At 54.1% G+C, this 14,324-nt stretch overlaps 1 protein-coding gene across 1 annotated transcript; it reads left to right on the top strand.

Annotated features, from left to right (window-relative positions):
• Nucleotides 1-8: 8 nt before the first annotated feature.
• On the top strand, nt 9-13,629 carry CUNH16orf95 (chromosome unknown C16orf95 homolog). Its single transcript, XM_077754220.1, has 7 exons — nt 9-155; nt 1,364-1,415; nt 2,085-2,222; nt 6,855-7,001; nt 7,673-7,709; nt 11,151-11,361; nt 13,388-13,629. Exons 3-7 carry the CDS (start codon nt 2,085-2,087, stop codon nt 13,404-13,406), a joined length of 552 nt encoding a protein of 183 aa, XP_077610346.1. The 5' UTR covers nt 9-155; nt 1,364-1,415; the 3' UTR covers nt 13,407-13,629.
• Nucleotides 13,630-14,324: the final 695 nt, after the last annotated feature.

Below are 14,324 nucleotides of genomic sequence, written 5' to 3'. Positions count from 1 at the left end.
TGAAAGCCGGCACTGCTGTCGTCACCCGCCTCAGGATGGTCACCGCTCCCTCACACCCCGCCGGCCTGTCAGAGCCGCGGCGGGCACTTCCGGGAGCCCCGGGTGTCCGTTGGGTCTGTCAGCACGCACTCCCCGGAGCGCGTCGCGGCAGGCAGGTGCGTCCCTGAGCCCCGCACGCCGGGCCGCGGACGCCGCACCCGGGGCAGCCCAGCCCCGCCGTCAGGGGCCCGGGCCCCGCGTCAGCCCGGCCCCGCGGTAGCTTGTGTCCCGTAGGCAGGGCAGAGGGCACGCCTGCGCTGGCGGCAGCTCCGGGGGCGGGTTACTGTTCCACCGGCTGAGAACGGAGGGCAGGTCTTCAGGGACTGTGGCCGGGATGTCCGCCCGGAGCCGAGACCTGGAGGCTTCCAGTCTCCCCACAGAAGGATATTCTCTTTCCCCTAAATTTTGGCCCCCCCGTCCCTCAGTGAGTTTCTCTGGGCTGACTTGGGGAATGACACCCTTCTGAGCCACCGTCCTCAGAGAGCCGGGCCTCAGCCTCAGGGCTGGGGACTGAGCGGTGGGGACAGGGAGACGGCGGTGCCCTTTAGGGACGTAGGTGCAGTCACTGCCTGCAGGGGGAGGATGCACCCAGCGCCCCGAAGCCGTTGCTGTAATAAAATGGCAGTAATGGTGATGGTCACCGTAAACATGAGACCCCAGAGCACCGTGTCACTCCTCCGGTTTCCATGTTACAAACACCCGGACACATCACTGTCAGGGAAAAGTTGCTTTGCTTTGGGTTCCATTTATCCCTCTGAGGACCCCATGTGGCGTTCCTGTAGTTTGTGGGGGGCGGGGTTGGGATAATGGGGAAGGTAACCTGGTCTGTGTGGCCCCCCAAATGCTTCTGTCATCCCAGAAACAAAAGCATCCAGGTTATGCCGGAAGGAGTGTCATTTAGTGGACAGTTTTGACAGTCTCTTCCTGCAGGACCCCAAGTAAGCTTGGGGTGTCCTGAGTGTCCTTGGGTAGCTCCGGGTCTTGGGGCATCCTCAGCGGTCTGGAGCATTCTTTCTCTCCTGAAGGGCCTAGCACAAGTTGAGCTGGAGCGAGCGTGAAGCAGGGAGGTTTGGGAACGCGGGGTTTCACATTAGCGCCACATTCAGGGCCCCCTGAGACGTCAGCACGTGAGCATGCCCACCCCTGCTTCTGTGGTCAGCCCCTGCCCCCTCTTAGTCTCAGAAGGGTGACCCTTCCCTCCCTGGGGCTTAGTGACACAGGTGTCAGTTTCAAGAAGTCTGGCCCAGGTCCTCACCCAACAGTCCTGTCCCCCAGTGTACACAGAGCCCAGAACTTTCTAAGCCATCCTGTTCTTGTTTTCTAGGAAGAGCACATTTCAAACCTTTGGGAAAGAAGTGTGCCTCATAGATCATTCGGTAAGGAAAGCAAACCCTCAGCGACTTTGCCCCAAGTCCGACCTGCCCGTGGGTTGGGGAGAGTGGAGAATGTGGGTGGGCCCATCACCCGACCCCCAGCAGGTCTATGTAGGGCCACCCACTCCCTCCCCCAACCCTGGCTCCTCACGACTCTTCAGATAGGGATTCAGGAGGCCTGGGAGAACTGGCACTTTCCCCTGATGCACCTGCTCTGGACACGGGCTTCGTCATCCTGCCCCGGAGAGGATGACTTCCTGTCTCCTTTGTGCGTGTGGGCAGGGCGAGCATCCCATGGGATGGATGTGGACGCATTGGCAAATGTGAACACTGGGGTGGGTTGACACAACCACAGAAAGGGCAGCCCCACTGCAGTTGCTCGTACTTCCCCATCTGCGCTCCTGGCAATGTGGCTGTAAGTGGCCATGGATCCTCACAACCTGGTCTGCAAGCTCTGCTGGTCTCCCATCTAGATGACTCTGGGGGCTGAGCCTTGGTAGCCTGCCTCTTTCTGAGCCACAGAAGGAGCTGCGGCCCCCGCTCCCTGCCCCTGGACACCCTGCCCCTTCCCTGGCTCTCTCTGAGCATTGATGGACTGTTCCAGAGGGTTCTTGGCTCATATCGCCAAGTGTAACAGCATGTTTAATTCTGTCTTTTCTGGCTCTTGCTCAGATGTGCCCCGTCCCCAGTACTGTCCGAGAGCCCATCTGCTGTGAGTGCCAGGCCAGGTGCGGGGGCTGCCTGCCGGTGCCCAGGGTCGAGGCGGCCTTGCCTTACTGGGTCCCTTTGTCCCTGAGACCCCGAAAGAAGGTAGGTGACTTGAGCCAGGGCTTCTTCACCTGACTCCAGGGTGGACTTAAGGGGACCAGTCACACCTCAGCATCATAGATATTACATGAGGGATGTTTTACAATTTCTGGGAGACAGTTGGTGTTTTTTAAATCAGGAATTTTTCAAAAACCAAATTTATGGAGTTAAGATTGACACACGGTAATGACACATGTGTGAACTGGACAGGTTGCTAAATCCAGACATAGATATGCACTGTGGAGCCACAATGTTGCTGAGCTAATGTGCATATACACACAACCCTGAGAAGTTTCCCTGTGTCCTTTGCAACTGTACCCGACCCGCCCTGCCCCACTGTTCCCGGCAACCATGGATCTGTTTCTGTCACCTGCGGCCAGTCCACATTTCCTCAGATTTTATATAAATGGAGTCATGTGGTAAGGACTCTGGCTTCCTTCCCTTACTTAGCATAATTATTTTTGAGCTCCATCTCTGTGGTCGCTGAGTAGTGCTGGAGAAGAGCTCTGTCATCTGAATCGACCACGGTGGAGCCACTCACCCCCTGAAGGACGTTCGCATCATTTCCAGAAGTTTTTTCTGTTAGCAGTGAGGCTGCTGTGAACGTTTGTGCACAAGTCTTTGTGTGAACGTGTCTTCGTTTCTCTTGGGCGAATTGTTGAATTATGTCATGGAGTATGTGTAACTTTTTAAGAAACTGGCAAAATATCTGGAGAGACGCTTAGAAGATTTATAGTTTATAGTTTGTGTTTAGGTTTGTGATCCATTTTAAGTTGATTTTTTCCTATGGCTTGAAGGTCATTTTGTATTTCTTTATTACAAAAAATTTTTTGTGAGAGGGCGGGAGAGAGAGAGAGAGAGAGAGAGAATATGAGCATGGGAGGGTCAGAGAGAGCAGGGAGACACAGAAACCGAAGCAGGCTCCAGGCTCTGAGCTGTCAGCACAGAGCCCGAAGCAGGGCTTGAACCCACGAACCTTGACATCATGACCTGAGTCGAAGTCAGACACCCAACTGACTGAGCCCCCCAAGGCACTCTGACTCACTGCTGCTTTTTAAGGAAACTACTGAGTTTTGTGTTTTGATCTTGTCTATCCCACAGTATTGCTTTACCTCCTTATCTGATTCCATCAGATTCTCTACATAACATGATCATGTCATCTGCAGAGAGAGGATTTCCTTCCTTCCTTTCCAGTTTGGATGCCTTTTAATTTCTTTTCCTTGCCTTATCCAATGATTAGAGCTTCCAGGACACTGATGAACACAGTGGGGAGACAAGACGTCCTTGTCTTCTCTGTCATCTTAGGGGGACAGCATTCAGGTTTTCACCGTTAAGTGTGATGTTAGCCATTGGTGTAGATACCCTGTGTCAGGCTGAGGAGGCTCCGGTCTATTCCTGGTTTGCTCAGAGTTTGTATCCAGAATGAATGTTGGGTATTATCTGTGTCTATCAAAATAATAATTTTGGGAGGGTGTTAATATGATCAGTTACATTGATGGACTTCCAAAAGTTAAACTCTTTCTCAAGAGAAACCCCATGTAATGGTGATGTATTATTCTCTCGATACATTTGACTAGAATTTTTGCAAGTGTATCCACAAGGATTACTGATTTGCCTTTTCCTAGTTGACCTTTGTACTAGGGTAATGCTGGCCGTGTAGAACGAGTTGTCTCATTTCAGATTTCTGGAAGATGTTATGTGGAATTGGTATTTTCTCTTCTTTCAGGGTTAGGTAGGATTTGTCAGTGAAGCCGTGTGGGGCTAGAGCTTCCTTTGTGAGAAGGTTCTTAACTATGAACTTTCTTTCATAGATACAGAGTTATTTATGTTATCTGCCTCTTGCTTAGTGAGCTCCAGGGAATCTGTCCATTATATCATTGTCAAATTTATTGGTGTGATGTCGTTCATGATATTTTCTAACTACCTTTTTAGTATCAGAATCTATAGTGAGGCCATCTGTCATTTCTTGTTTTTTAGTAGATTCTCAAAGGGGTTGGTGGCTTCAAGGTGACTGAGTCACATTGTTCTAGGCAGGGATGACAGCCTTAGTCCTTCCTGTTGTCACTGTATCGTTTGAAAGTTGGGCAGGGTAGGGATGATTGTACTCCTTTAAAGGATGGGCAAACTGAGGTCCACAGAGGGACAGGGGCTTTTCCAAGGTCACAGAGTCAGTCTACAGCAGATTAGGGATTAGAGTCCATGACTGTCCCTACTGAGTTGTGCTACTGGGCATCAGGGAGGAGGTGGCCCTAAGCTGGATAGAAAGAGTGCAGAGGCCGGGGTGCCCAGCCGGTCTCATGTCTTCCAGCCCGTCCCCCCTCCTCCATCCGTCCTAGCTCTGGCTGGCCATTTGCTGATCTGAAGCCCCATGAGCTTTTATACTTTTTTCCTCTCAGTTTTAAAATTTATTTTGAAAGAGAGAGAAAAAGGAGGGGCGGGGCGGGGGGGAGAGAGAATGAGAAAGAGAGAGAGAAAATTCCAAGCAGGCCCTGTGCTGTCAGTGTGGAGCCAGATGCGGGACTTGATCCCAAAAACCGTGAGATCATGACCTGAGTGGAAGTCAGGAGGTGGATGCTCAACCGACTGAGGCACCCAGGCACCCCAGCCACCCAAGAGCTTTTAACTGTGTATCTGGTCTTGTCACTCCCCCATAGCCCCTCATTTCTGAGTATGGACCGAAGTCCTTGGCGAAGTTCCTGGGGTCCTTTCTGATCTTGCCCCCCCACCCCCACCCCCACGGCTCCGGCCTTCTTTCCACTTGCCTGGCAGGCTGCTCTTCCACCAGGGGGCGGTGTTAGGTGCAAGTAACAGAGCTGACCCACAGTGGGTTCAACCAGGGTCTTTGGTAGAGAGAGAATTCTTCTAGGGCTGGTTTTATAGCTGGATAGTGTGCCTAAGCATCCAGATTCTTTTTACACTTTACTCCTAGTGTTGGCGTGGCCAGCTTGTGTGTTTCGAGATGGTGACTGTGGGTCTCTTCCTTACACTGTGATACACGTGACACAAAGGAAGCCTTTATGAGGTTTCCTTTTCTCAGGGGCCATAGAAGTTACTCTCTCATTTCCTTTTCTTATCCAGGGTAAGAAATTCCCAGAAGCCCTGGCCGACTTCTTCATCTCTTTGTCCTCACCCCCAGACACGTTGCTGGCAGAGCCCTGCCTGGCCGAGGCTGACCCTTTGGGATTGGGCACTTCGCCCCTTGGGCAAAGTTAGTTCTTTTAACAAGGGGGTGGTGGTGGGGAATGACTGCGGCAGGGGCTACCCACAGGATCTGCCTGGGGAATTCCTCAGATGCCTGCCCGGGGGTGGGGGCGAGGGCACGAGTGTTCCGTTGCTGGGGCAGCGCCCTGGTGGCAGGTGGAGGGAGTGGAGGGGGTTCCCGGGTTCTCTGGAACCTGTCCCATGTCCTCCTCTGGATGAGCCTGCGGCCCTCGGGCCTCCCCGCTGGGCCCTGTGTGCTTCGCCCCACGTCCACACGTGCTGTTTGGGCCTCCTCGGCCTCGGGAAGTCGGCAGGGTCCCCTCAGAAGGAGGTTTTACTGTCTTTTATAATGCGTGACATGAGCACGTGGTGGGCACTTCCAGGGTACAAAGGGGTACGGTGAATGAGCTCCCCACCCACGCCTCCCCCGAGGCTTCCCCGGGGGGCCTGCAGGGGAGCTGTGCGTGTGCTCCTTCACTGGCAACATGTAACAACGCCCAAACGCCTGGCTGACACAGCAGTCACTGTCATTGCTCAGGTGTCTGAGGGGCTCAGCTGGGAAGCCTGGCCCCACTTGTCCCTGATCTCGGGGCCGGCGTGCGCCGCATGGCTGCTGTCGCTTCCTCGTTCTCTGGCCAAATCAGGGGACGGCCTAACCGAAGTGCAGGGGCAGGCTCCACGCGGTCCCTCTGCTGGAAGGAACCGGGGTCGCAGGGCACAGCACAGGGCTGTGGAGAGGGTACAGAATGCGGCCAGGGCACGGCCCCCCACTACTCAGGCACAGGCAGTACGGCACGTTGATTCTCTGTGAGAGCTGCACCCTGCAGCTAGGTGTCTGCGGGCTGCGCTTCCCACCTGCCATCACGCCTCTGCGCTCAGCCATGTCAGTACAGGCAGGTCCACCCCGCTCTTTCCAACGGCTGCCCCATTCCCTGCTGTCCCCGTGTCCCTCCTTCACTGTCCCTTACGGATGGGCATTCAGGCTGTCAGGCCCGATCGCCAGTGCTGCCGCTGGTCGCCTTTGTGAGCGTTGTTTTCTAGATGCACGTGTTTCCGATAGTGGACTTGCTGGATCAGACGCTGGTCCATCTTAGACTCTGACCCACGTTTTCACAAAGCTGGCATGGCCCACTATAGCCAAGACAGCTGAGGCTCCGAGGGGCTAAATGCTGTGCCCAGGGGCCACTCCTGGAGGCCTCTGGGCTCAGGACAGAGCCACGCCCCTGACTGTAGCCCACACGTCCCGCCGCCGTGGCACCCTGCGCGGTGGCACTGCAGAGATGCAGGCGGTCTCCTGGGACTGTGCTCTCTCGGCAGGTGGTTGGGGTGTGCTCATCGGGGGAGGTACAGGAGAGGGACTCCCCAGGGCCTTGTCCCATCACGGTTCCTGGGGCACTACCCCTTCGGATCTTGTCTTCCCTTCCTCTCTGTTAGATCCCAAAGATGGTCCAGTTTTATACCCCCAAAACCACCAAGGCATGCCCCTGCCCGTGCCACCGCTTTGGGGGCCGCCTCCCGGTGCCTAGGGATCAGGCCGTGATGCCCTACTGGGTGCCTCAGGTCCTGAGGCCTCACACGAAGGTAAGAGGGAGGCTCACGGCAGCAAGGCCCTAGAGGGGCCGGAGGTGGGGTGGAGGGTGCTGGGTTCTCTCCCCACAGTAGCCTCTGCTCATCCAGGGTCTCCTGGAAGGCACAGCAGAGGCGGCAGAGTGCAGGAGGGGGGCATGTGCAGGGGAGGGTGGGCTTGGTGTCCTGGGGGCTGTCCTCTGAAGGGGACACCCGTTGCTCCTGCCATCATTAGTGCCGTCTCTCCTGCCCCTTCTCCTCCCCCCTCACCTGGCCTCACCTCCCGCTCCAGCCCCTGCATCCCAGCAGGCGGATGGAGGAGCCGGGAAGGATCATTGCTCTGAGCTTCTGTCCTCACTCTTCAGCTCTGTGTGGCTCCCTCCAGGGCTCTGGGTTCCAGGGCAGCCCCTGCCGGGGCAGTGGGCCAGGCCCAGCTCTCCTCAGCCCACGGCCCCTTATCCCCAGTGCATTTCGGGTGTCCTCCCGCTTTCCAGTTTCTGGTCTGCTGTCATCAAGTAGCAAACTGTCCCTAGAATTCAGACTCCAAGGCCTTTTACAAGGGGACCATGGCTTGCAACCTGAGCTGGTGACAGCCCTTTCCTGGTTTCTAGGCCAGATCACTGGGCCCACCCTCCGGTAGATCACCAGGCTGGGCTGATACATTTGCCCACATTCTTTTCTTCTAGGTGGTGAAAAGGCAGCAGAGTTTTAAAGGCGTTCAAGGTAACGGAGTGTACATGCGTCTCATCCTCTCCTGCTCCCCGAGGAAGGCGGGGGTCTCATGGTGGGGCTGGGGAGACTTCTCTCCTCCCCATGTGTCTGTGAAGCAGAGATGGCTGTGTGGCACTCACCCTGCTTTCCCCCTCCTCTTGACAACATCCCTAGCCACCCCCTGTTTCCCCATCGAACCCCAAGAGCCTTAGACTCCGCCAGTCCATCTTCAGAGGCTCTAACCTTCTATAGTTTGTGACATAGTGTGTGTGCTTGTGCGGGGGTGGGTGTGTACACACACGTATATGTGTACACACTTAGGACTACCATTGTGTTCACTAATGACATGGCGCCTGTACTTCCATCTCCATGTGCAGGACACGCCACATGTCGATGACACGGTATTTAGACGTGTATTCATGTTTCAGGGAATTTACACATTTGACCTAGTGTGTGTATCTTCACATGTTTACGGAGGCTGTAGTATGTGCCACGTACGTGCATGTTCACAAGGCAGTAGATAACTTGCAGCAGAGTGTGTGTATTTGTGACCCACCATGTGGTCATGTGTTCCTGTCGGCACACGAGGAGACGGCACCTCCATCCCCATTGTTACATTCTTTGTCCCTTGAAGTGGCTTGAGTTGCTCGTGAAGGTGTTTCCCGCTCTGACAGCTAACACGTATACCACCTTCGTGTTGCCCGCGAGTGAAGGAGCAGGCACACTTTGTGGCTTGTATCAGTCCTTCCCCCGGTGCCCGGCCGTGCTCTGCTGTGCGTGGTGAGCACCCTGGCCGGAATCTGTGAAGGAGGGAATGGGTGCATGCCAGGCCGGGGCTGGGTCCTTGGGATGTGCAGGCAGTTTGAGCGGCCCCAGGGGCCCAGGACTGGCTGGGAGAGTGGCAGGAAATGAGCGGCCACTGGCCGGCATGCCCACCTCCTAGTGCTACAAAAATACAGGTCTCTTGGAGTGCCTGGGTGGCTCAGTCGGTTAAGCGTACGACTTCGGCTCAGGTCATGATCTCACGGTTCATGAGTTTGAGCCCCGCGTTGAGCTCTGTGCTGACAGCTCAGAGCCTGGAACCTGTTTTGGATTCTGTGTCTTCCTCTCTCTCTGACCCTCCCCCATTCATGCTCTGTCTCTCTCTCTCTCTCAAAAATAAATAAACATTAAAAGAATTAAAAAAAACAAAAACAAAAAAACCAAACCAAAACAAAACAAAAATACAGGTCTCCCCTGATAGTAAAAGTAGCATGATTAGGAGCAGCACAAAGCTACACAGCCTTTGGGGGGCAGGTTAGAGGCACCTATCAAACTATTTTTTATTGAGATATAATTGATATATAACATTATGTTCATTTCAAGGGTGCAGTGTGACAATTTGATACTTATATATATTGTGAAATAGCCAACACAAGAAGTCAGATTGACATCTGCCACCACATAGTTACAGATTTTTTTTTTCTTGTGATGAGAACTTTTAAGATCTGTTCTCTTAGCACCTTTCAAATATGCAATGAAGTATTACCAGCTCTACTCGTCATGCTGTAGGTTTGATCCTTAGGACTTATTTTATTCCTAGAAGTTTGTACCTTTTTTTTTTTTTTAAATTTCTGAGAGAGAAAGAGACAGTGTGAGCAGGCGAGGGTCAGAGAGAGGGAAACACAGAATCTGAAGCAGCTCCAGGCTCTGAGCTGTCAGCACAGAGCCCGACGCGGGGCTTGAACCCTCGAACTGTGAGATCGTGACCTGAGCTGAAGTTGGACGTTTTACCGACTGAGCTCCCCAGGCGCCCCTAGAAGTTTGTACCTTTTGACCGCTTCATCCATTCCTCCCATCTGTCAGCTTTTGTGATAAGCGTATTCATGTGGTGAGGCCACGTTGGGTGATGTCTGGTAGCCACCCCCACCACGTGTCTGTCCTTGGCAGGGTGTCCGAGGCAGCTGAAGTGTCTCTCAGTAGGAGGATGGATGTAAGTGGGGGTGTGGCACCTGCCACGGAGAGCGTGTGGGCCTTAGGGATGGTGGGAGGGCCCCCTGGGCACACGGCAGCGTGGGAAAACTAAGTTGCCGCAGTCCACACGCAGGGCCCCATGCGTGTGGATTGGGGAAGCTAAAGCCCTGTTTGGGTGAGGATTCGAACCCTGTGAGGGTTCGGTGGTGTGTGTCTGGGCTGAGTCACAGGTAACACCCGGGTGGGGGAGGGGGAGCAGGAGACAGGTAAAGAACCCGACGAGCAAGCAACGCATTGGCTTGTTTTCGGGGAGAAGAGCCAGAAATCACTTTATGAAGAAACCACAGTAGCAGGACAAGAACAGTTTGAGAAACTGCTCTTTTAACTGTATAATCACATGTTTATGCATTTATTCTTATTGGTTGTTTTTGGCTGTGAATACTCGGTGTCTTCAGGAAGAGCTAAAAGCTGTTTATTGTTGAATCGTGCATCAATTTGATATGTTTTCAAAAACGAGTATTAACTTTTAGTTCAGTCATTGTTGACATTTCAGGCAGTTTATAGGCATCATGTGCCAAGCCTTAAACCCATTCGGCCCAGAAGGTGGTCCCAGGACAGGACTGGGGGCCGGGGTCTTACTGGTACCAGGACAGGTGGGATCTGTTGCCCCTTGAGCTTCATATACAGTAATTTAAAAAATATTTCCCTTGGCCTCAAATCTAGATTATTTCCATTTTAAAGAGAAAGTCTGCATTTATCCCCTCGTATTTTTCTCGTAGAGAGGGGGCTTCTCTGGTTTTCTTCTACATGCTTTTGCTGTAGGATTTTTTAACAAATAAACCATATTTATCATGTTTTATATTAATCATGCTTTAACGTATTGGTATAGATTAGTAATATAGCATATAGTACAACACAGCATACGTGTAGTATATCTAACATAGCACATAAATAATGTGTAATTTGTAGTAGTAGAATATTAGTAGTGGGATAAAATGTAAATTAGATGTGACATCAGAAGGGTCACAGGCTGACCAAAGCAGGTCTCAGAAAAGCTCGTATTGGGGCAACAGCATCATGGGAGTCGCACCTGTGGTCGTGGATTTTCAGACACTCAGATAAAGCTCGTGTTTCCATCGCTAAGCTCCAGTCATCAGCCTCTCATCAAGCTTCACCCACTTGTTTCCCTCTGAAAACAAAGAATAACATGAAGCCCACGGCAGCCGGATTCTGTGGCCTCTTGTCTGTAACCATAAACCGTCCTCTCGCGCAGCCGTAAGGGGTAAAGACTCCAGAAACGCCAGCAGGAGCCCCACAGTTGGCCCAGAACAGGGTCCCCTTCACCTCCATAAGCGTCAGTTGGCGTCCACACTCATGGGGCTGGGACCAGCCTTGCTGGGGCACCTGGTGGCTCCGCTCTGGGTTCTGGAGGGTTCTCCCGCAAGCGGTGTGCAGACACCGTCCCCACGCTGCCCCGAGCTGACTCGCTTTCTCGCCTAGACTCCCCACTGGACTTCTGCTCCTGGTACCACCGCTGGCGGATCTGCTGCAATGGGAGCCTCTTCTTCAAGTGGCGGAAGCTCCAGGCCCATCACCGCCAGGAGCCACCAGCCCCAGGGAGGGGAGCGAGCCCCCCGGTCCCCTTCCTGCCCGTTGGCCTCAGCCTCCTCACCCTCCTGCAGGCTGTCGTGAGGGTCGCGGTGGCCATCCGGTGAGCAGGCACAGGGTGGGGGCGCTGGGGGCCCTGGGCCCATCCCCCTCCTGGGCTGTTTTGGTTAGCGGCCGTGGGCTCAGTTGAACCAAGGATGTGGGAGAACGTGGCTGTGGTTCAATGAGAGGGTGATGAATGGGCGTGGTGGGATTAGCACGCTGCTGCACCTGCCGTCCACGCCACACGGGATGGAATCACAGTCCAGGCACAGCAGAGCTGACGGCGGGGCGCTGAGCACCCCGGGGCTGTTCCCTCGCCCAGCCGGCGCTCTGGGGCATAAGCACCCCTTCGGGCCTGAGGACCTGTGGCCTCTCCCCCAGCCCAGGCCCAGCCACCAAGGCTCCGTTTTGGAAAGCCCTTTCCCCAGCCTCGAACCCACTAGCCGCACGCAGGCCTTGCATTTGTCACCTGGACCCTTCCTCATGAAGCCTCCAGGGTGACACCCTCCTGAGGGGGCAGGGGCTGCTTCCTTTAGTCTCTGAAATAGCCTCCCCCCCCCCCCCCCCCCCCCCCCCCCCNNNCCCCGCCGTTTACCTTCCTGCTCAGGCTTTTCCATCACAGCTGTGTACGTCCATGTAGGTGTGAATAGAAGATCTGCAAAACTGTCAACATGTCCATGTACGCAGTTCCAACCTGCATATATTGACTTGTTTGCTCTTTGCTTGTCTGTCTTCTCCATGTAAGAGAAATGTTCTAGAAAATGTCTAGTATCTAAAATGTTTTCTAGCTGTTCACCGCAGGTTAGCTCTCTGTCTCTCCTCCTGGCCAGAGGTGGGAGGCTCTCTCCCCCACATCCTGCGGGTGCGCTCCCCTGGTGTCGGACACTGGTGTCGCCTCTGCCCTGGTGACTACAGACTGATGCCATGGGGCACGTCTGCCGGCAGGTGCCTGCACAGACCTGGGTTGCATCTTCTGTGGGTCAAGTGCTCTCAGGAAGGGGGTGGGGGCAAGGTCTCTGACCTTGGTGTGGTCCTTGCACAGGAGTAGGGCTCCTGACATCGTGACATTGTTTCTTCTTAGCTTTTTTCAAAGATTTGTCCCTTTTTAAAAAAAAATTTTTTTTAATGTTTTATTTATTTCTAGGAGAGAGAGAGAGAGAGAGACAGCGTGAGCAGGGGAGGGTCAGAGAGAGAGGGGGTCACAGACTCTGAAACAGGCTCCAGGCTCTGAGCTGGCAGTTAGCACAGAGCCCGACGCGGGGCTCGAACCCACGAACCGCGAGATCATGACCTGAGCGAAAGTCGGACGCTTAACTGACTAAGGCACCTGGGTGCCCTGATTTGTCCCTTTTTTTATCTTTGCCAAGTTGACATCAGAGTGGGTAGAGCTCCCCCGTGCCCACTCTGGGAAGAGCAAAGAAAGAAGCTTGGGTGTAGAGGATGCATGAGGTGGATGGTCAGGGTAAGCCGAAGGAGAGGTGCTAAAGATGTCGTAGGAGTGTTTGCCTCTGAGCCAGGTTTTTAGGGTAGAGGCGCAGGTCCCAGCTTGTTCTTCTGGGGTGTCTGGGGTGTCCGGGGAGATCCCCGCAGACTACACAACCGGCTTGTCTCAGGAGAAGCTGCTGGCTGCCCATGAGCTGGCCTGGCAGAGGTTTGCTGTGGAGGCCTTGGGAGAGGGGGTTGCGCGGGGCCTTCCCAGCAGGTGCTCTGGAAGGGACAGTTGGGCACATCCCTTCTAGACGGGGCCGCCCCAGCCTACTTGCATTGGCTTCCATGCACAGCTCTGCAAGGCTGGGACTTCCTTTCCCACCCAAGGGAGAAAGTGGGCTCTGGGGGCCGAGTGTCTGTCTGCCCTAGGGCCCATGGCTGCAGGGGGGGAGCTACGTGCCCTGGAGTCACCTCACTGCACCCTTTCCTGCCTGGGCTGCTCAGGGACCGAGTGCACCGCTGATCTGGATGCACCCCCTCTGCTGTGGGGGTGTCCCCGCCTTCCAGCCCACGGAGGCTCCCTTACAGGTCCTGGCCAGACACCGTGGGCCCGACGTGGGGCACTGTTCCTAGTAACTGCCTTTCTCTTTGCTTTCCAGACAGTTGTTTTGGGTTTGAACTTGGAATCTCCAGCTACTGTTGAGAACATCCATGAACTGGTCAATTATAATCAAGTCTTTAATGAAAGTCATCAAATCAGAAGGAGTCTATGATGCCCCCATTTTTTCAGGTCATATAATTCACAGCTAGGGTTGAATCCAAGTTTATATCCTCCAGTGAGGCTGCAGATGCTGGTGAGACCCTGAAGGCGGTCAATAAATGTTATTTGTGAGACTCCACAGTGGCCCCTTCTTGAATGAGGGTGTCTGGTTCTCCTTTATGGGAGAGGGGCTTGTTCTCCATTTCGAGTCCCTGTGGGAGGGGGGCCGCCTCTGCCCAGGCCAGTGGGCCCACCAGATAAGGGCCTAGAAGTGGTTTTAGCACCTCTTTTTGGGTGGCTCACGCTTTAAGTAGCGCAAAATTATAGGAGTTGAGTTTTTAAACTGCGAGATCACATCCCATAGATTTCACCTTTTAAAGTGTATGCTTCCGTGGATTTTGGTGTACTGAGGTGGTGCAGCCCTCACCACTGTCTAGTTCTAGACCTTTGTCGTCGCCCCAGAAAGAACCCTGCACCTGTGACTCACCACCCCACCCTCCCTTCTGCCCAGCGTCTGGCAGCCACTCACCTACTCTGTGACTTTTCCTGTAACGTGCAGTGGGGGCTGCACCGTCAGCACAGGGTCTCCAGGGCGCAGGCGTGTCGTGGCACGTGTGGACACCGTGTGCCTGCATCTGGCTGAGTGACGCTCTGTGGCGTGGGTGCAGCGGGGCTGGGTGGGCCTTGGATGGTTCCCGCTTGTCCACTTTACTCTGAACTCTTGTTTCTGTGTGTCTCCTTAGGGGAGATGTCTGTTGAGACTCCTTGACTGTGTTTTAATTGGATCATCCCTTTTTTCCCCATTGTTTTTGAGTTTGTACTCTGGATGTGTTCTA

This window comes from Crocuta crocuta, unplaced genomic scaffold (assembly GCF_008692635.1).
Source record: "Crocuta crocuta isolate KB4526 unplaced genomic scaffold, BGI_CrCroc_1.0 scaffold61, whole genome shotgun sequence".
Lineage (NCBI taxonomy): Eukaryota > Metazoa > Chordata > Mammalia > Carnivora > Hyaenidae > Crocuta > Crocuta crocuta.
The sequence above is the reverse complement of the archived record's forward strand: the minus strand, read 5'-3'. Positions and strand labels throughout refer to the sequence as shown.

What these genes read in the sequence shown, in the direction of transcription:
- CUNH16orf95 (XM_077754220.1), top strand. Translation starts at nt 2,085, where the DNA reads ATGTGCCCCGTCCCCAGTACTGTCCGAGAGCCCATCTGCTGTGAGTGC. An exon ending in TCCTGAGGCCTCACACGAAG is followed by an intron (nt 7,002 to 7,672) that starts GTAAGAGGGAGG and finishes CTTTTCTTCTAG; the next exon opens with GTGGTGAAAAGGCAGCAGAG. An exon ending in GAGTTTTAAAGGCGTTCAAG is followed by an intron (nt 7,710 to 11,150) that starts GTAACGGAGTGT and finishes TTTCTCGCCTAG; the next exon opens with ACTCCCCACTGGACTTCTGC.